At 63.8% G+C, this 21,187-nt stretch overlaps 1 protein-coding gene across 3 annotated transcripts in view; it reads right to left on the bottom strand.

Moving 5' to 3' along the window:
* Window positions 1–21,187, bottom strand: part of LOC117650992 (long-chain-fatty-acid--CoA ligase 6) — a 27,306-nt gene extending 6,119 nt beyond the window's left edge. The window contains exons 1-2 of one of the 3 annotated variants that reach the window (XM_034394673.1): window positions 20,911–21,187; window positions 9,010–9,164 (exon numbers count right to left, since the gene is read on the bottom strand). In XM_034394673.1, the coding sequence (XP_034250564.1) occupies window positions 9,010–9,156 (147 nt within the window). In that variant the 5' untranslated portion in view covers window positions 9,157–9,164; window positions 20,911–21,187. Of the gene's footprint in view, window positions 1–5,535; window positions 5,840–9,009; window positions 9,165–10,779; window positions 11,181–20,910 lie in introns of those variants that run through there. The other 2 variants (XM_034394672.1, XM_034394674.1) reach the window with 2 other exon arrangements.

Raw genomic sequence — 21,187 nt, 5'->3', positions numbered from 1 at the left:
CAACAGGCGAGGCGAGAAAAGTCAAGAAGACGCCCAAAGCCCCAAGCACGCCCCGCACCGCAGCACGCCCAACCACGCCGACGAGGAGCGCGGTGGGGGCGAGCTTCGTTTATCGGTTAGCTTCTATATAATTAGATGTCGCGGCAAGCAGGCAAGTCCAAGGCTGGGCGTCGCGTCCGCCGCCCGCCCCGCCCCGCCCCCCCCCGCCCCGCCCCCCGCCCCGCCCCGCCCGCCCCGCGACCACAGCAGCTTACATCAGCCCCGCGGCAAGCCCAGCAGCGCGCCCAAGCTCGCAGAGGGGCCGGGGACCTTCGGCCAAACCAAAATGCTCGTTCTTCTCATTCAACAGCAATGCGAGCCGTTCAGCAGATTTGGTGGAGCTTGCGTTTTACGGGGAGGCAACGACACAAGGCATAGGCTAGGATTCACGAGTGCAGCAGGATGAAATGATGATTTTGTCGAGGGATTACATCAAATGGTTTTCGCTACTTGATCCTTGACCCTTGATCCTTGATCCTTGATCCTTGATCCTTTCGATACTTTTGATCTCAGGAAATGATTCTCGGCACAGTATCAGTCTCGACCTGAAAGGATTCTCATTGCCAAAGGACGACCTGGGGCCGGGCGGGGTGGGGTGGGGCGAGGCGAGGCGGGCCGCTCGTTTGGCGGTACATTAGCGACTGACACAAGTCCGGCCGTGACGTCAGTAGGGGTGGTCGGGTGGCCCTACCACGCGATTGAAATGCGCGCCACCCAAACAGGGCGTGGACAGCCAGCCCAGCCGCGCGGCCAGAGGCGATAAAGAGGCGATGGAGGTGAGACGAAGAGAGGCAACGGACAGGGAGGCGACGACGGGGAGGCAAACAGAAGCAAACAGAGGCGACTGAGACTGGGAGGCGACGGAGAAGCGTCGGCGATGCGTCGGCGGAGGGTTTATTAAATATAGCGGCTGTGTGGCGCCACGCCGCGGCCGGCAGGGCGGCAGGCAAGCCATGCCCCGGCCATGCCGGTCTTCCTGAAATTTGTGAGACGCCGCGGCCAGCTGTTCCCGGGCTGTGGGCGGGGCGCGAGGCGCGGGTCCTCCCTGCGTTCCCGACGCCTGCTGGGCTTGGTGCCATTCACGTAACTAACCTCGGCCGTCGTGGGCATCGCCCTCTCGGGCCATACCGACGCAAGGTGGTCGCCGCCAAGCCGCAGCCCAGCACCACGCCAGCTCGCTCCGAAGGGGCGTTTCGGCGCCGTGTCTCTGTCGCACATGGGGTGTTCCGTAGGGGGAGCGACGAAACAATCCTTCGAAATGAGGCGTTTGCCGAGCGTGACGAGAAGGCCACCCCGACGGCCACTGCTGCTACCCTGAGAGAAGTCCGCGTCAGGTGCACCATACGCCGAGCGCAGGTGGGGCGACGGGCAGTGCAGTGTGTCGCACTTTACGACTGCAAGACGCGGCCGTGCTCGTTACCCAGTGACCCCTGCCCCTCACTCACAGTGGCGTGCGCGGAAATTTTGAAAGGGGGGGGGTCACGCTGCGCTTTTGGCCTACTTACAGGGGGAATGTGCCGCAATTTGCCTGGCTATCTAATGACCAAAGGTGGGGTCATGCCCCCCCCCTCCCACACCACTGCTCGCTCTCTCTCTCACTGACTGACTCACTCACCCACTTGAGTGAACTCAATCTCTGTGCGCGTCCTCACCGCGTGTGCGTCTGCGCGTCCCTGGCGTGCCCCTGGCCTGGCGTGCCTCCCGCGTCGCGAGGGTGGGGTGGGGTCCCTGCTGGTTCCGCCCCTGCTTGGTGCTGCGTGGCGCTGCGCGTCGCGGATCACCTGGCGCTGTCAATGCCACGGCCAAGGACCAAGGGGGCCACGGGGTGGGGCCGGGTGGGGCCCGCGTGCTGCGGACACGTGCCGCGCACCGCCCCGCACTCCCAGAGTCCCAGACACGGCGACGTGCTGGCCGCGTGCCTGCGCCCGACAACCCACCGCTAGGGGGAGGGGGCTGGCCTCTTGACCGTGCTCCTCACACGCGGCTCGCGGCCGTTGGTCTATCTCGCTCGCACCGGTACAGAGCGGCGCACGAGTGCGAGAGAAACCTTCCACTCGGAATCAGTCAGCCCAGGCAGCCGTCTGATTCCGAACACTGCTTCGTCGCTCTGTCTCTCTCGCACCCCTACGGGCCGCCCCATGAGTAAGAGAGAGACAGAGCGACGAAAGCAGTGCTCGGAATCAGACGGCTGCTGGGGGTTGCTCTTGCTCTGCCCCACCCGCAGCAGTGCAAAGCATGGTGGTGATTGGCTGTCGTCGCTCTGTCCCGCTCGCACCCGCAGAACGCCCCGCGAAACGGCAACGAAGCGCCTGTCGAGCTGGAGGCGGGCACGTCCGTCGCGCAGGCGTGCGCGGCGGGTCACCTACCCGGAGCTCTGCCAGGCGCTCGGGCGGGCCAGGCGGACTACGCGAGACGAGGGTCCAGACGGATTCCGACAGTCGTTTCCGTCGGTCTGCCTCTGTCGCACACATTGGGGGCGTCCCGTGTAGGTGCGAGAGAAACAGCGACGAAAACAACTCTCGGAATCTGTCTCCAGAAGGAATGCGAGGGGGACTTTGACAGAGTCGTCGGCTAGGGGAGCAGGGAGGGAGACGCCAGGTCGCAGCCACACAGTGGGCCAGAAGACCGTCGGAGGCGGCAAAAACTCGAGACGCTTTTTGAGCTCCAGAGTCGCTAAACAGAATTCAAACCGTGCAGAGCAAGTGACCCCACGGATTCCTCGTTCGCAGAGCAATCCATTGGTGGTGTCACGCGCTCGGTTCGTGTCCTTTTTACAGACTCTGGAGCTCAAAACGCGTCTAGAGTTTTGGCCGCCTCCACCGGTCTTCTGGCCCACTGTGCGCCACCCTCGCCGCGCACAAGCAGTGCCGCTTGCTCGCAGCAGGTGCCATCGTCGTCTCGTCACGGCATGCCGCGCGGCGTAACAGGTTTCGCGTCGTTATACTCTGGCGGCGGCGAAATCTGTTTCTGGCACCGAGAACCAAAGAGAACCAAACCGGCAGCCGGAATGACAACAACAGTGGACCGGCCGCGGTCTGGCCGAGCCGAGGACGCCGCGGAGGCCCTGCTGGGCTATGAATGGGGCACGGGCGCGGCGCGGCGCGGGGGCACTGCACGGCACGGCGCGGGGGCACGGCGTGGCACGGGCACGGCATGGGCACGAGCATGGCACTGCACGGCGCGGCCAGACGGCGTCGGTCGAGGGTCGCCCTCGCACTGGACTACTGGACCACTGGACGAGGCCGCTGGAGTTGCTTGTCGTTGCGACCGGCTGTCCGGCTGGTATCAGCCGAGGCTCCGCCGCCGTCGAGGGCGGAGGTGGCTCGCCGCCTAGAAGCCGCCGCGCGCCGCTGGGCGCTCTGCTGCTCAGCTGCTCTGCGCTGGGCCAAGCAGTGACCCTGGACCAGAATACGACAAGGTACGCGCCAAGTGTCGCGGCTTCGAGGCGCACCGCGCACCGGGTAGCGGGTTCGGTTCGGGATGCGGCGGGTCCAAAGCCAGGGCCGAGGCCGCCAGGACGCCGCCGAGGAGGCAGCCCTTCGCCATGCCTTCGCCCTGCGGCCGTCCAGACCGTCCAGGCCGTGCAGGCCGTCCAGCACGTCGAGGTGGTCGACGGGGATATTGAGACCGAAAGTTAGTCGGATTCCTCCGGATAGTAATTCGTAACTCTGTCTTTCTCTGGCATCCCCACGGGACACCCAACGAGTGCGAGAGAGCCAGAGCAACGTCCCAAGGAGGGAGAGCCCCGCGTGACCCAAACGCAGTGCATCAGCGGGACGGGAGGCCCGCCACGCCTCGCCTCGCCTCGCCACGCCTCGCCACGCCTCGCCACGCCTCGCCACGCCTCGCCACGCCTCGCCACGCCTCGCCACGCCTCGCCACGCCTCGCCACGCCACGCTCCCCGGGCCGCGAACGGCGCAGTGGCGCGGCGCGGCGGGCAGGCGGGCAGTGTGTGCGTTCCATCAGTCAGCCGGTCGGTGGGTCGGCCGGGCGTCGGAGCAACAATACGGTGCAAGGTGATAGGCCGCGCCGTCGATGCCGGCTCGGCCACGCCAGTCAATAAACTATTCTTGGCTCGATCGCCGACTGAAACGAAAAGGGTGCGAACCCCGCTAACGTGTTAACGGCTAGGAGCGGAATGTGCTGCGCGTCGCGCCTTGCTCCCGCGGGGATTCGAAGCCGAGACGAGACGTGACGAGGCGCATTGACAAGCGGTAAGTCAAGCCCGGGCCGGGCCGGAGAGTGGGCCGACCGCTACTCAGTGGGGTCAGAGGACGGCGGCGGAGGCGGCGCAAAAGGCTCGCGACGCTTTTGGCTCCAGAGCGAATGGGGCTCGAACGAGTACGCGTGGGCGTCCACGTTCGGCTTCGCGTCGAGTCCCATGTGCGTGGGCTCACACGCGTCGGTTCTGCAGCCTCGACGTCGGCCATGTGCGCTCGGGCCGCAGCGCGGGTGCGGCGGGGGCGTGCAGCGCGTCCACCGGCCATCTGGCTGCGCGGACTGTGCGCTGGCGCGCAGGGCGCGTGCGGGCGTGCGGGCGTGCGGGGTCGCGCGTGCGGCGTGCGCGGCGTGCGGGGCGTGCGCGCGTGCGGGCGTGCGCGGCTGGGGCGTCGGGCGTGCGGGCGTGCGCGGCGTGCGCGGCGTGCGGGCGTGCGGGCGTGCGGCGTGCGCCCGGCCAGGCGTGCCGGCTCGGCGTCGTGACGCGAAGGGCGAGGCGCCGCGTGGGCGGGGCGGGGCGCACGCGGAATGTCCCATCTCAATCCCGCGTGCCTTTCGCGGCGGCTCTTGTGCGCTGCAAGCTGCACCCTCCCAACACTATTCTCCTCCAACAACGTCGTCGTACGAGTCAATCTGTAGATCCCCTGTCTGCGGGCGAGGCTGGCGTGGCGCGGGGCTGCCGAGCGATTCAGAAGAGTCGTTTTGTCGCACTCATGGGGCTCTCCGTTAGAGTGACAAACCGATCTTCGGAATGTCGCTCGGCTGGCGGGGTACGGGGCCGGGGCCTTCTGGTACGGCGCCCTGGTCGCGGCCCGTGGCGCAGCGCTGCAGTGCGTCCTCCTGCACACTTTACCGCCACTGCGCCGTCCGCACCGGGGCTGTCGTCAGGCCCTGGCCTAGTCGACTGCAACATTTTGTCCGAGGGACAGGCTGTTCTTTGTGATGCCTGGGCACTGTAACTGGCTGCACGGCGTGGCACAGAAGGCACAGCACCCGTGCCAACACCAACGCTGCCCGGCCGAGGCCGCGTCCGTGGTGCGTGCGTCGCCGTGGTGCCGTCCCCGTGGCGTCCGTGGGCCTCGGTCCCACAGTGGGCCAGAACATCGGTGGAGGCGGTCAAGTCTAAACGCTTTTTGAGCTCTACAGAGAGCTCCCTCTTTCGGAGAGCAATCCATTGGTGGGGTCACACGTTTCGTTCGAGTCCTGTTTAGCGACTCTGGAGCTCAAAACGCATCCGGAACTTTGACCGCCTCCGCCTGGCCCGATCGGCTGCTTACTTTCATGATTTCCGACTGGCTGTTCAAGCCGATGGGGATGCGGATGGGCTCGGCGCCGCAGCCGCAGCAGCCGGTGGAGTTGGACGGCGCCATGTCGCGACGTGGGGCCGCGTCGTCCGCGTCGTCACAGCCGGCCGCCGCCTCGTCTACCCGTTGTCACTGTAGTCACCTCGCGGTCGCGCTGGTGTCACACGGGTGTCACACTGGTGTCACACTGGCGTCACGCCGAAACGGCCGACAACACGCGATGGGCCGCGCCTCGCGTCGCGTCGTCTCGTCCTCGCGGGGGTCGCGTCGGAGAGTCGGAGCTCCACTGGGGAGGTGGCGCTGGCCGGGCCGCGGGCCGGTCTGGTCCTGGCTGCGGCTGCCAGCGTGCCAGCGTCCACGCACGGCCCCGACCACGGCTGCCACGGCACGGGTCCAAGCCCAAGCCCTGGGGACGAGCCGAGCCTCGAGCCAAGCCGAGCCACGGCCAAGGATAGGAAGCCGAGCCGAGCCGAGCCCGGGCGCGTCAACACGGTAGACACGTGCGCCGAGCAGGCAGGCAGCCCGCCACTCCCAGCTGCTTCATTAGCCACCCCCTGTCGTCCGGCGTCCGGCAGCGCGGCCAGCGTCTATAGGCTGGTGTCGGAAGCCCGGCCCGGCGGCGCAGGAAGCTCCCCGCCCTACTCTGGAGTAAAACCACCCAGTGGAGTTATCATTTTCGTTCCACGAGCGTCCGCGTGCCCTGCTTCCCGCTCTGGAACTTTCGACGGCCGCGTCGAACCGTGTATTGGGTCCCGCATCTCTGTTTTGTTTCGCTCGGCTCTCAACATGTCGGGGATTGGCGCACGTCGGCCAGCCAACAAGCAGCACTAGAAACTCGAAACTCGAAGCTCGAAGCGAGGCAGGCGATCGCGCAGAAGCTGAAAGCAAAAGGCGAAAGGCCGCGCAGCGCAGAGTGCTGCCGCGCCTGGTCGCGCTCCGCTAGACGGCCAAGCCAAAGCCGAGCCAACAGGGTGCCCCGCCCCGCCCCACCCCGCCCCGCCCCACCCCGCACCGCCCCGCACCGCCCCGCACCGCCCCGCCGCATCTCGTCACAATCGACCCGCGTCGTGTTGATTGACTGAGATGTTTGTTGGGGCGGTGTGCTGTGTGCGGGCCAAGTGCTGGCCGAGCTGGCCAACGAGGGCAGTGTTTTGGCTGGCCTGCCCCGCCCGGCCCGGCCCGCCCCGGCCCGCCCTGCGCGGCACCACACTCGACATTCACGTCCGTTTCGACACGCCCTAGAGGGTGCATCGTGCCATGACGCAGCAAGGAGACCGCGGGACGGGGGACCCGTACACTGGCGATGGATGGGTGCAGCGCCGCGCACAGCGGGATCTCCTGGACCGGGTGTCACTGGTGCAAGTGTGAGCACCGGCGGGGAGGCCACGTCAAGGCCGCGCCAAGGCCGCGCCAAGGCCGCGCCAAGGCCGCGCCAAGGCCGCGCCAAGGCCGCGTCAAGGCCGCGCCAGGCTGTGCATCAAGGCCGCGTCAAGGCAGCGTCAAGGCCGAGCCAAGGCCGCACCAAGGCTGCGCCAAGGCTGCGCCAGGCTGTGCATCAAGGCCGCGCCAGGCTGTGCATCCAGGCTGCGCCAAGGCCACGTCAAGGCCGCGCCGAGGCCGCGCTCAGCACATCACTGATGAACATGCAGCAAGCCGTTTAGAGAATGAGTTTATTGTGCCTCTGGGCGCCTGTGGCGCCATGGGGTCCTCCTCGTTGGGTGCTGTAGGCAACGCGGCCGTCACCGACAAGTATGATGTCACACTGTGCAACAACACCCCGACGCCTCGCGGGCTCAGACACGTGACGACGCCGCGTACCTGCGCCCCCTCCGCCCCCTCCACCGCCAGCTATACATAGCCTGGCCATCTCCCAGCATCCCCCTCGCCCCCGCCCCCTCCTTTCCGACTTCCGATACATCGCATTCGGTGTTGCCCTTATGGCCATCGGGTCTGCGTGCCGAAGGTGCCGACGGTGTTGACGGTGCCGTCGCCACGGACTCACTTTTGGCTGAGTCCCCGTCTCAGGGTCGCGTCGCGCGTAGGTGAACTTCGGCGAACTTGGGCGGAGCGTGGGCCGCCGCTCCGAGCCCTCCCCCAGCCCCCGCGAGGTGCTCTCCCCTCCCCCGTTTCTGTTCCAGAGGCTTCCGCGCGCTTCCGCGCCCGGACCGCCTGCGGTAGGTGACACGCCGCCCACGGCTGCGCGACGGGCCAGCCGCCCACCAGCACGACAGGCGTTCCGCGAATCAGAAGTCTGCGCTCTGTCTCTCTCGCCTCCCTGCAGGACCATATGGAAAGCCCCACGAGTGCGAGTGGGATAGGGCGACGGCTGCTCTGCCGGCCGGGCCGGGGCGCAGCGCGGGCCGCGGCGTGGCCGTCAAACGGTCCATTAGCTTGATTGCATTTCATCCCCGACAGACGAGGGCGGCCTTGGCGGCCTTGGCGGCGGATGCTCTCGGCTCTCAGGTGGAGTGGGCATCTGCAGGCACGTCGAACGGGATGGCGGCGCGACACACGGGGATGTTGTTGTTGTTGTTGTTCCGAGCGCACCCCGCCAGTGCCGGCAGGGCCGGCAGTGCCATCCCAAACACGGGGCTCAAGGAGCGGCCGCGTGGGCGCGTGGGTCGCTGTGGCTAGGCTTCGGCTATCCCTATCCGCCGCGGATCAATAGGAGCCACGGCCCACGCCTCGCCGCGGACCGGACGCGCGGAAAAGCGGATGGCAAATAATGAAAGAGGGCCGCCACTCCGCCATTTAGCCGCGCCTTGCAGCCCCGGCCCGGCCCGGCCCGGTCTGCCACGAGGGGGCTATTGATTTCGCCTCACGGCTTCGGCGAGGCATCGGCGAATGCGGAAGGGCCGCGGCAAAGACAAACTTCCTCCCCGTCATCGACGTCGACATCGACCTCGACATGCAAGGAATGGCACCCAGTGGGTCCGAAGACTGGTGGAGGGTCAAAATTTTAGACGCGTTTTGGAGCTTCAGAGTAGCTAAACAGGACTCGAACCGAACATGTGACCCCACCAATGGATTAGACTACTCGTTCGGAGGGCAATCCATTGATGAGGTCGCACGTTCGGTTCTAGTCCCATTTAGCGACTCCGGTGCTCAAAACGCGTCTAGAATTTTGGCCGCCGGCACCGATCTTCCGGCCCACTGTGTGGCAGGGAGGGGGAAGGCGACGTTCGCGTGAGTCAGGTCACGTCCCGAGAAGGCCGAGAAGGCCGAGAAGGCCGAGAAGCCGACCTTCTCACCTACTCGTGCCACGCCATTCGCCTTCGTCCTCCATGTCCCCCGTGTCCGCCATGTCACCCATGTCCTCATTGTCCTTAATGTCCTCCAGGTCCGCTCCATGCCCTCCAGGTACTCCAGCTCCTCCAGGTCCTCCAGGCCCTCAAGGCCCTCCGGGTTCGCTGGCAACCGACCGTCACACCGCACTACTACACTCACCGGCAGCTCGACGCTCTGGGTGTCCAGGGGCACGAGCGGCGCGCGCGGCGTCGGCCTGCTGGCCAAGTAGTACGCCGAGGCGGCCGCGGCCCCGGTCAGCGCGAGCGCGCCCGCCGGCCCGCCGATGTAGTCCAGGTACTGCTCCATCTCCTCAACTGCAAACAACACACTTACTCAGCGACGATGACGACAACAACAAGGACAACAAGATGCAGCTCGCACCGCGCTCGTAAATAGCACCTCGCGAACGTCGCACGAAGGAAGATTAATAAATAAAGGTGGACACCGCATGAGGGGAGATAAATAAATGGAGGCGGACGTCGCATGAGGGAAGATGCATAAACGAAGTGACACATCACGTAAAGGAGGATAAATAAATGAAATCGCAGACATCGAGTTAAGGAGGTTAAATAAATGAAGTCGCTGACATCGCGTAAAAGAGGATAAATAAATGAAGTCGCGGACATCACATGAAGAGAGATAACTAAATGAAAAGGGAATATGTGCCGCTCTCCTCGCCCCCTCACCCCCCGCACCACCACCACACAACAACAACAACAACAGAGGAGGAATGCCCCCGCCCCCCTCTCCCGGATTGCACGATGACCCGCTCCCCTCCCCCTCCTTCCCCAGCGGCGCGCGGCGCTCCGTTAGTGTCCCAGTTATTTGATTCGCGGTCCGGTGCCATGGAGGCAGAAGCAGGCGAAGCAGGCAGGCCTCCCGGAGGAGGAGGCGACGGCTTCGCGGCCTTTTCAGCATTACCAGCAAACAGTCGCGACAAACCCGCAGCATTCGCAGAATTTTCGGGATTCCTAGCATGCGCAGCATTTCCAGCATTGACAGCATTCCGCGGTCGGTCTTCGCGCCGAGACGTGCCGCGTGCCGCGTTCCGCGTTCCAGGACGAGGGGGACGATTTTAAAAACTCCCGCCCCGTGCCGGCTGGTCCCGGCTGGTCCCGGCTGGTCCCGGCCCGTCCCGGCATGTCCGTGAATGCCGGCCATGCCGGCTGGCAGGTTTGCGGGTCAACGGCCCCCGAATTCCCGCCATGGTCCCGCGCATCATGCTTACGCCATGCCACGCCACGCCGTGCCACGCCGTGCCACGCCGTGCCACGCCGGGACGAGCCTTCCCTTCCCTTCCGCTTCCTGCCAACGGTTTTGCTTTCCTCCACTCGCCTCGCGCTCGCGCCTACGGGCCCTTTGTGTAGGCTGGGGCCGCCGGGGCCGCCGGGGCAAGGACTGCACCCGCAAACTGGCCCTGGCCCTGGCTTCGGCCGAGAGGACCGTTCGAAGGGACCAGGCCCGTCCGTCGGCCACTTGGGTCGCCAGCCGGGACCTCGCGAGGCGAGGGCACGGCCAAAGCACGGCCAAGGCGACCGCACATAATGGTCCCAAGTTAACGGCTCCGCCAAAACAAGAACAAGACCGAGAAGGGCCCGGGCCGGGCGTCGAGGCGGCCGGTCGAGGCGGCCGGCCGGTACGGCGGGACTGCGGAGGGCCGGACCGTGGCCGGGCAGCGCCGGGCCCGCGGAAGGACGGACGGAAGGGCACAGGCTGCGAGCGGATAGGGAAAGGAAACGGAGTCAACTTCGACCGACTGAGGAGTTGCTCACGGACACGGCATTCCCTCGGACACGCGCGCGCGCGCGCGCGCACACACACTCTCTCTCTCTCTCTCTCTCTCTCTCTCTCTCTCTCTCTCTCTCTCTCTCTCTCTCTCTCTCTCTCTCTCTCTCTCTCTCTCTCTCTCTCTCAACCGCGGACACTCACAGGTCCTTCGCTTCACTTTAGGGCACTTGCTCTTCTTCGGGGGCTTGGGCTTGGGCTTCTTCGTGCTGGCCGCCAGGGTGGGCGGTTTGGTCGGCTTCTTTTTCTTCTTCTTCATGGTCGACGAGGACTTGGTCTCGAGGAGCCACAGGGTGGCGGCGGAGCCCTCGCACGCGCGACGCGGAGGGACACTTGCTCACGCCCGGAAACGACGGGGAACGACCGGAAGCGATAGGGAACGACCGGACACAACCGAAGGGAGTGCTGGAAGTCGAGGACTCGGCGTGACTGGAGCACGGTAAGCCTGGACTGGGCCGATCCGGGCGGGGCGGTGCCGGCCTGTGCCGATTCGTACGGAGGGGAGCGCGTCGAGACCACGAGTGGCGCGGAGCAGCACGGAGGGACTCGGACGGAGTGGCGGAGGACCGCCGCCACGGGCCGGCCCAGCCCGCGCAGCCCGGCACAGCACGGCACAGCCAGGACCACGACGCCGCCGGAGCCGCAGCCCCGCAGCCGCACCGGAGCTCCGGACGGCGTCGGTGGGAACGGGGGCCGGAGCGGCAGAGCGGCGGGCTGCGGGGCGGTGACGTCGGCGAGCCCGTCCGCCCGCCAGCTGCGGCCGCGCCACGCCCCGCCCCGCCACGCCCCGCCACGCCACGCCACGCCCCGCCACGCCACGCCGGCCGAAGAGGTACCCGAGTCACCCTTTGTCGTGGTGGCAGAGCGCTGCAGACTCAAGCGGGGGATTGCACTTCACTTTGGGTCGCACTGAACACAGGATTCGCGACTACACAAGACTACGCCGAGAACCCGAGTGTCGTGCAGGCGTGCAGGGCAGGGACAGAACGGGATAAACGGCTCGATTCGGGCGCGGGTGCAAACGGCAGTGTGGGTGGACGAAAGTTTTCAATCGATGGCCGTACACCGGGCGACTCCGGGCGACTCTGGAAACGGCACGGACTTCATCGACCTATTTGTGCGTGAGTGCCCAGCCCGCCACACGGCAAACCCGAAAGCCCAAAAGCCTCCGAGAGTCCCCGCAGCCCGCAGCGACCACAAGCCTGTAAGTCAGCGGAAAGCGGGGATTTGGGGCCTTCATCGGGGAGCCCACGTTGCTCGCTGCCCTGCCCAGTGAGCGCGGCGCCGCCGGGGCACGCCGCCGACGCAGCGACCAGGACCGGCTGCACCTGCCGTTCGGCGCTTCAAGATGAGAAATACAACATCCTTGGCGGCCCGCGGCGCCCCGTCGCCGTCCCCGCCATGGGCCGAGCCATAGGGCCGAGCCATAGGGCCGAGCCATAGGGCCGAGCCATAGGGCCGAGCCATAGGGCCGAGCCATAGGGCCGAGCCATAGGGCTGAGCCATAGGGCCGAGCCATAGGGCCGAGCCATAGGGCCGAGCCATAGGGCCGAGCCATAGGGCCGAGCCATAGGGCCGAGCCATAGGGCCGAGCCATAGGGCCGAGCCATAGGGCCGAGCCATAGGGCCGAGCCATAGGGCCGAGCCATAGGGCCGAGCCATAGGGCCGAGCCATAGGGCCGAGCCATAGGGCCGAGCCATAGGGCCGAGCCATAGGGCCGAGCCATAGGGCCGAGCCATAGGGCCGAGCCATGGGCTGCTGCTGGCTGGGCCGCCTGTCCAGGACAAAGGGCGTCGCGGCGTCGCGGTAACGGTTTCGTCCGCGTCGTTTTGGGTTCGGCCGGTTCGGCCCTTCCTGGCCATTCGCACTGCAGCGTTGGTAACGCATCGGACTGCGAATCGAGTTCGGCACGCCGCGGCCACTGCCAGGGCCACTGCCAGGCACAGTGGTACTTGTAACGGTTTGGGCCGGGCACCGCCCCCTCCCCCTCCCCGTCCTCGCCTCTCCGAAAACCGCAATAAAAAGGTAGCTCTCCCCACCTCGTCCTCCCCGATCCGCCCTTCTGGTCCGTGGGTGGCTGCCGCCAACAGCACGCCGAGCCCAGCACGCCGTCGACAGGGAAGCTCTCCGCCTGTCACCATAGGACGTAGCCGTCAAAGTAGCCAAGGTTCACAGACCCGTCAAGATTTTCTCGCGATTTTTCCAACTTCCAACGATTTTTTCGGCCCCAACCAAAATGCCCTGTCCCTTTTCTCCGCGTTGCACGGCGTTGCACTTGTAAGGCTTGTAACGGCCGACGATGGGCGTGGCGGCGTGGGGTGCTTTGGTGGGAGTTGGCGCTTCATCGGAAGAGTGTGACAGAGCGACTCACTGCCCACAAGAAAGGCCGACTTGATGCGTCACTGTGTAACAGCCGTGGAGCACTCCCCTCTTTTCATTCTCCGAGTCCGTCCGAGTCCCTGCAGACGCCAAGGAGGCCTCGTCACTGCAGCGGGCCGGGGGCCGCAGGGCCGGGCCGGTGAGGGCGTAAATTGGATTGGCCCGCCCGCCTAGACATCGATCCTGCAGGCCGCGCCTGCACCAAATCATGCATTGCTCAGCTATTGCTTCAATAATAAGTTTGGGCAGGGGCCGAACCGGCTGTCGGCAGCACCCCGACGACTCCACATCAAATTTTCACAGCCACACAAACTAGTCTTTTTGGGGGAAGGGAAGGGGTGATTACGAAGGAAATTGTGGCTGAAGTATAGGAAACTCCGTCTCGGACACCAACAAAGCGACAAGTGGGTGCACCGACGGCCAAAACTCTTGACGCGTTTTGATCTCCAGAGTCGCGAACTGAGCTTGTGACCCCACCAATTGATTCCTCGTTCACACGTTCGGTTCGAATCCCATTTAGCGACTCGAGCTCAAAACGGGTCCGGGATTTTGACCACCTCCGCCGGCCTTCTGGCCCACAATGCGACGTCGACACGTTGGCAGTACGCGGCGTGCAGCCTCCGATCACAGCCTGGCGCCGAATTCACAACAACTCTGCGTCTGTTTGCCGGGAATTCCCTCTGTTCAATCGGGCCTCTTCGACGGCCTGCCGCTCCACTAGGTAGCGATCCGTCCGCGGCGACGCGGCGCCACGCCGTGATACACTTCTTGGGGAGGGGGAGGCGGGTCGTCGACCTGGTCACTGGAGCGCGGAGTGGCGCGGCGCGGCGCGGCGCGGGGCGGGGCGGGGCGGGGCGGACAACAGCTGAGCGAGAGGCGAACCTGGCGGCTGGCGCGGCCCCGTGGCGGCTCGGCCAACAACGGCCAGCAGCACGCGGTGCGTGGCGTGCGGTGTGCGTGGGCGCTGGACGCGCTGGCCGCCGTCGCCCTCCACCTGCATGACGAGACAAGTTGCGGTGTTGCGATTCCGACGCCGTTCGCCGAAACGCGCGCCGTCAAGCAACAAGATCGCGCAAGATCGTCATGCTCGTCCTCTGCCTCCTCGTCGCCGTCATCGCGGTGCGTCCGGGTGCGCTCGCCGGGCCACGATGTAGCGGTTCCTGCAAACAGGACTGCCTCTCGGCGCGCCTCAAATGAAGGCGGAAAAGCCCCCCCCCCCCGCGAAACCACTCCCAAATGACAATGGTCCCAAGCGTCACGATTGCGTCCATTGCGTGGTGCAGCGCGAGATTGCGACTGTCAACGCGAGGGTTCTTCGGCGTCGGAGACACTGGAGTGACGCGAGGACGGATTTGAAGTGCGTTCTTAGGAAACACCCCCAGGTGCGTACTTGCCATGCACCATCACAACGAGTGCACACAAGCACTCGCTGGTGGCTGTACTTGCAAGCATGCACCTGTAGGTTTGTAATCTGTAGTGTCTACTGCTTGCTTCCGCTTCCAGGTCGTGCAGAGCGATGACGTCGGCGGCGGCCCGGGTTGCGCTAGCCCCGCGGCCAGCGGCCCGCGCCTCTCATAGCGGCACTGCCGACACTGCCCTCCCGCTAGACCGACTCAGGCCCGGGGGCCGGGCCTGCGCCCCGCTAGAGGTCCAGCCCACACCGCCGCACCAGGACCCCGCCCAAATCTGCGGCTCTCTATAGCTATCCATCCGTGGATAGCCTTCAAGTCCGTTGAACCTTGCGCAAGGCCCTCTTACACTGGACGCCGCCGCGGCGCACGAGTGCCAGGGCCAGGCCGCAACGCCCAGCCACGACGCCCAGCCACGACGCCCTGGCCGCCAGGGAGCAACGAACCCGCTCTCCGCAGACTGCCCGCTGGAACCTGCGCGCCAAATCGCCAGTCGCGGTCCTCGGTCCTCGGTCCTTCCCCCCGAAGGCCCACAGGCCCCAAGGCCCACAGGCCCCGGCCCCAAGGCCCAGCCGCCAGTCACCGCAGTCTTGGGCCTGAGTACACCGAGTCCTCGGGGCGGCTTCGCGGCTTCGGCGCCGCGTGGATGGCATGGAATGGCACGGATGACAACGGGGTCGTGCAATCGATGAGTAACAGGCCATGGCGGTAGCCCCAGGCGGTGGTGGCGGTAGCCCGTGGCGACAGCACGTACGCCCAGAGGCCCCGAGAGGCCACCGATGACGGCAGGGTGCAGGGCGGCGGGGGGCAGGCCGGGGGCAGGCGGACCAGGCGGCCGCCCCCGCCGTGGCGCCACCTCGGGGAGCACCCCATTGGTCGTCGCACAGCCAGGCACAGCCAGGGACAGCCAGGCACAGCCCTATAATAGCGTGATGGGCGGCCCACCACTGCCCACCGCCGACCACCGCGCGCGTGCGGCCCGGTCGCCGTCGCCGTCGCCCGCCTCATCATCCTGTTCTTCCGCTGCACTGCTTGCACCGGGGTGGACGTCTGAATGAGGCATGAGCCATGCCACCGTGGCCGGCGCGTTCCCAGGGATGAAGTCACGCAGGTCATGACCCGCGGCCCGTAATGGTAATGAAGGTGGACAACCCGCTACACGGTCCGCCTGCAAGAGGCTACCCGCTGCACGCCCTGCCTCAAGGTAGGCAACCCACTGCACGAATCACTTGAGGGTGGGCAAAACGTGCAGCATATCCACTGCAATTTGGATGGAAAGACTTCACGCCAAAATATAGCGAGAGCGAGACATAAAAGTCTCGCCAAGATTTGGTCAGACCTGAAAGTCTCGCCAAAATTTGGTCAGACAAAAAAGTCTCGCCACAAAACGGCCATAAAAGTCTCGCCATTTTGGGGTGAGACTTTTGTGTATGGCCGTTTTGTGGCGAGACTTTTTTGTCTGACCAAATTTTGGCGAGACTTTCAGGTCTGACCAAATCTTGGCGAGACTTTTATGTTTTGCCTCTGGAGTGGCGAGAAGTCTGACCTTTGGATTTGTAGTGTCATCCCCCCCCCCCACACACAAGCACACAGGATCTGCGCTCCCCAGTGCGACTCCGCAGTGTGTTGTCACTCTGCCTCCCTCGCATCCCTCAGACCCTCTGAGGCCGTCTGAGAAAAACGGAGCGACGAAAACCCAGGACGCCGCCCACGGCCCTCACGGCTGCCCCAAGGACCCCAAGGGGCTGGCGGCGATCGACGGTGCCCGTTACTTCCACGCGCTGACAATTTAGTTCGGACGTCGTGAGGGGAGGGGGCACTTTTCTATCGACGAGCATCTCTTATGCATGGAGTCGCGCGTCGCTTTGAGGGAGGCAGTGTCCGACGTTCGATGAGGAAGTGGTGACCTAACCTAACCTAAAGTGAAGAACTTCTCTGACTATGCAGGGCTGCTCGTCGAATTCCCCCAATGCCTTCCCCGGCTCGCTCAAGCCCCGACAAGCCCCAGCCCCGGAGCGTGGAAGTGCCGGGCTGACCGGCGCACTATGATCTAGAATCCCGAAAACGCGGAAAAAATTCAGAAAAACGAAAGTGCTCTGATTTGGCTCCCGTGTGGTTTAAACTATCCTCGAATGTCCATCTGACAAGAATCAAGTCAAGAAACACCTCGGTCGGTCGCCTCCGACTAATGGGAGGCTCCCAAAGTTGACAAATTTGTCAAACTTGACTAAACGTTTGTTGACGTTCTTCGTTGAGGTTCAGTCCGTCCTCGATTTCCCTGGGAAGGCGGGTTCGAACCCTCAAACCCTATATACCATTTTAAAGGTCTTTTTTCAGGCTTTTTTTTGCACTATACGGTGTTTTTTATGTGTCATTCTCGGTTTAATGGCAAAGCCGGAAAACTCCTTTACACAATTTAGCAAAATTGGTAAAATTCGAATTTTTGAGAGAGTCGGGATCAAAATGGCTGGGTTTGGCTGGGTTCTGTCGGTCAGTTTTCAGTAGTCCGGTCACCATAGTTTGATAATCCATCGGCAAATGCTGCGACCACCTGCGACCCCGGGATTCTATAGCCCTCAAACATGGGGTTTTTTAAGCTTTTTAAAGACAAAATTCCGTCCGTGCCTGCTTTTTCTCACACATGGACACATAAATATATGGAACGAACGGGCTTCAAAAGTGCTATCAAGGACATATATTTACTCTTAGTTCATACCGGAAGTGAACTCAAAATCACCGGAAGTGGGCTCAAAATCACAGAAAATAGGCGGAAAAATGCCGAGATTGAGAAACGTGAAACCGAAAATGAACTCAGGGACATCAGAAGTGAGTGTGCAGGGTGCAAATGGAGACTTGCTGCAACTTTTCCGCAACATGACGTAAGGTATCAAGGAAAATGCGGAACTATTCTCACTCTTAGAAAAGCAGTTTAGAAAAAATGGAAAGGAAGAACTCAGTTTTACTCCAAAAATAAATTAAGGCATGTGCCTTTTAGAATAACTTTCGCGTTCTGAAACTAGTTAAATTACATTTTTAAAGTGAGTACTTTCCAATTATTGCCTGGCGGACTGAAGTAGATTCCTCAGCGGGGTATTGGTCACAGTTACAGCTGGCAATAATGGCATTTTTGTAATTAAATGAAACTTACGCTCTCCATGTTGGGCATTGGTGTAACCTTTTTCCATTGCTGGCCAATTCAAATATTTAATTAAAAAAATTGAATGGCAGAGTAAAGCCGCTTCATCGTTGTGTTATTTCTTGCACAGCCCTTCTTCTTTTTACAAACTAAAGGTCCCAGACCTCGAAACTAGTGCCAGCAGCTCTTTACCCGACTTCGATTATCTTATACAGCAATATTTTCTCAATTTTTAGTCTTTTTAAGCTTTTTTTGCAGTTTTTTTCAGAGGCATGTCACCATAGCTCAAAACTTATGTCAGATTCGGATTCCCCGACCCAAAATACCTACTAGAGTAAGATTTCAAGGCCGTAGGAATTTTTTCCGCGTTTTCGGGATTCTAGATCATAGTGCGGCGGCTCCGGCGGGAGGCGAGGCGAAGAGTAGGGCACTCCCTCTTCCCCCTTTCCCCCTTCCCGCTCTCTGCGTTCGGGACCCCGGCGACGGGCGTGGCGTGGCGTGGCGTGGCCGGCGCGGCGTTTGCACCGTACTCTTCGCCGGCCAGGTGAGCCCGAGAGGCAACCCGGTACTGGCGTGGCCTGGCGTGGCCTGGAGAGGTTCCTGATCATGACCTGCTCAACGGTTGGTCGGATCTTCACCTCTTGCCGGTTCGCGCGGCCCCGTGGCGGCGGGGCGGCGGGGGAAGACGAAGACACGAACAGAGAGGCCAGGGGGACTTGTCTGACGCCGAGCGGGGCTGGGGCTCCTCGAGTAGGCTCGGGCAGCCCCGGGCTCCGCCAACCTGGAACTCCTGGAGCCTGCCTCGCGAGCACACTCAGACTCGTACTGATTTTTGTTAAATAACATATTAACGTTTGTGCGCATTAACAAGCTTATTGACATTTTTTTAGTAACATCACTTTCATCTTGACAAATCTGTTAAGCTTCATAACGAAATTCGAGTAATGTGCACAAACGTCAATGAATATTGATAAAATGTCGATTGCAGCCCAACCACCCAAACGGCCTGCCCAGTCTTGTCACACTTGCTAGCCCCAGGGGTCGGAGCGCGAAGCATCACACCGATAGGAACTAACCTCGGGAGGAAAGGCGAGGCGATTGCCTTGGATTTTTAAATTTAGTGAGTACATGTCCGTAATGAGCAACATAAAACCCAAGGAAATGGGCATGGCCTTCAAGATCCGAGTCCTTGTCAGGCCTGCAGCTGCGGCTAGTGGACGTCCCTTTCCTCCTTGCAGTGTGGGGACTGGGACCGGGGCGCCCCTCGCCGAGCCCCTGAAGCGAAGCCCCACCGGCCCACCGGCCCACCGGTAACGACCGATGCGAAAATATCGGAAGGGGATGGCAGGAAGGAAGCCCAGACTGGGACTCCCAGACGACTACCGTTAGCGTAGCCTGATTGCCTGGGGCGGCCAGGCGGGCAAGGCGAGGCAGTCGCGCCAGCGCCGACGGTGCAGGCAGCCCAACGCGCAGCGCCGCCGGACTGGTTGCCTACCCAGACTCGCGTCGGGGGCGCGGCGCGCGGCGCTGCTCGCTCGGGGCCGCGCTCTTTCTAAGTTCGACTCCGAGAGTCGTTTTCGTCGCTCTGTCTCTTTCCTGCCTTACGAGTCGCGCGCGCGAGAGAGAGGGAGAGAGAGAGAGAGAGAGAGAGAGAGAGAGAGAGAGAGAGAGAGAGAGAGAGAGAGAGAGAGAGAGACGAATAGGGCCCTCGGGATCAGTCTGCACAGGAACTACTTGGTTTTTCATTTGGTGCCTCGCTGCCTCGCCGGCTCGCTGGCTTCCGGAAGGAAATGTCACGTGTCACGGATGGCCCAGGTGTGGGCCGCATCGACCGGCAGCGAGACAGCAAGGCAGCACAGCAGCCTGCAGCACAGCAGCCAGCAGACACTTTGCCTTGTTACGTAATCGGTGTCTTGACAGTCTGACACTGAACCGCCTCTACCGCCGCCGCGGCTTCCCTTTCCAACCGACTGCATCCCTCGGCATCCCTCCGCGCTGTCGGGGGAAGGGCACGCTGCCTCCGGCTCCGCGGCTCCGACGTCCCGCGATGGGCAATGGGCATGTCACGTCCCCGCTTGTGGCGACAGAGTGGAGGCCGCATATGAGCGACGGAGCGGACAGGCTAAATGCGTCCGGCACGTCCACTGTAAAGGCCACCGTCTCCACACCGGTGAGTTGCGACGCGTGTAAGCGGTCTACCTGACAGGCGCTTCAGTCCCGCCGCCTGCAAGGGGGGCAGGGTAGGCCACCGTCTCCACCCCGGTGCTTTGCGAGGCGCGTAGGTGGCCTACCTGGCAGGCGCTTGGCAGACACTTGCAATATCCGTTTAGACGATCGGTCGATATCTCCTGCGTGCAGCGCGACTGTCAATTCATTTTTCAAAGTCGATTGGGTTGCTTTTTCATTCTTTCGCACACGTCGGGCGGTTGGCGGTTTACCAGGCCCCTGCATCGGTAACGTGGAAGGACATGCAGAATGCAAGAGTGGCGTCCACGTGGCGCCCACCGGGAACCGGAAAACGGACCTGTCCTCAAATCTGTGCCTGTGGCCCGCCACTAACCCGCTGGCTTCGGTTGCTCTTGTGGCCACTCGTCGGGGTCGGGTGCGGTTGGGGCAGCGCGGGTAGTACCGGGTAGTAACTCGGGTGTACGCTTGGCCACACAGGGAGGGAGGGGGCTGATTCTGATAAGGCTGGCCTCGGTGGAGGGTTGGGGCGGGAGGCGGCGGGGGCGGCTGGCGGGCCGTGGGCCGTGGGCCGCAGGACACCCCTATTGATCGGCTGCAAGGCGCGCCGCGCGCTCAGCGCCTCTGCACCCCGAGGCCCGCCTGGCCGCCTGGCCGCCTGGCCCGACGCAACGGCGCTGCGCACCCAGCCCGCCAGCCCGCCCTGCGCTGCGTCACGGCCGGCTTCCCGGCGCGCCACGCCGCCACGCCGCCACGGCCACGCCGTACTTGGCGGCGGCGGCAAGCCGATGCACCGCGGCCTGCACGTGCACGACGGCGTCCCTGCCAAAGCATGTGGTCCAAGTTGGGTCCACGGCACTGGCTGGCCCGTGCTCGAGAGCGGCACACTGTAGGGAGGGGCCCCGAGGAGGGGCATCGATTCGCGACCGCAGTTTGGGGGAAGAGGAAAGGGGAGGGGGGTAGTAAGTCACTGCCATGAGGTCCACGGCGGGGCGGGATGCTGCCCCCGGGACGTGCCGGCGCACTGTCACATGGCAGGCCGCGGGCTGCAGGCTGCAGGCCGCAGGGACTCGGCCTTGGCGCCGTCGCTCCTGCCGCACTCGGCCCGAAGGCCAAGAGGAAGTTCGGGGGACGGGGTTAGTGTCGCTCTGCGCTCTGGTACTCACCAATGGAAGTGGCGGTGGTGTCGGTCCCTCGGGGGCGGCGTGTCCGTCAGGTGGAGGCCGAGTCGACGCACATGGCCAGGGTGCGCACCGCGCCGCGAAGGGCCCACGCCTGGCTGCAGAACTGTGCCCTCCAAGGGCTGCTGCGGAGGCTCCCGCTGTCTGTGGGGGTAGGGGCGGGGCAAGGCGGCTGTCCGTCGGCCAGGTGCCCTGGTGCACGCGTCGACGGGCTCCTTGCTAATCCACGCACTGCCGTGCCGCACCGAGCCTCGCCGTCTCG

Source organism: Thrips palmi, unplaced genomic scaffold (assembly GCF_012932325.1).
Source record: "Thrips palmi isolate BJ-2018 unplaced genomic scaffold, TpBJ-2018v1 HiC_scaffold_5, whole genome shotgun sequence".
Lineage (NCBI taxonomy): Eukaryota > Metazoa > Arthropoda > Insecta > Thysanoptera > Thripidae > Thrips > Thrips palmi.
Note: the sequence above shows the minus strand (reverse complement) of the source record. Positions and strands in the feature narration are given on the sequence as shown.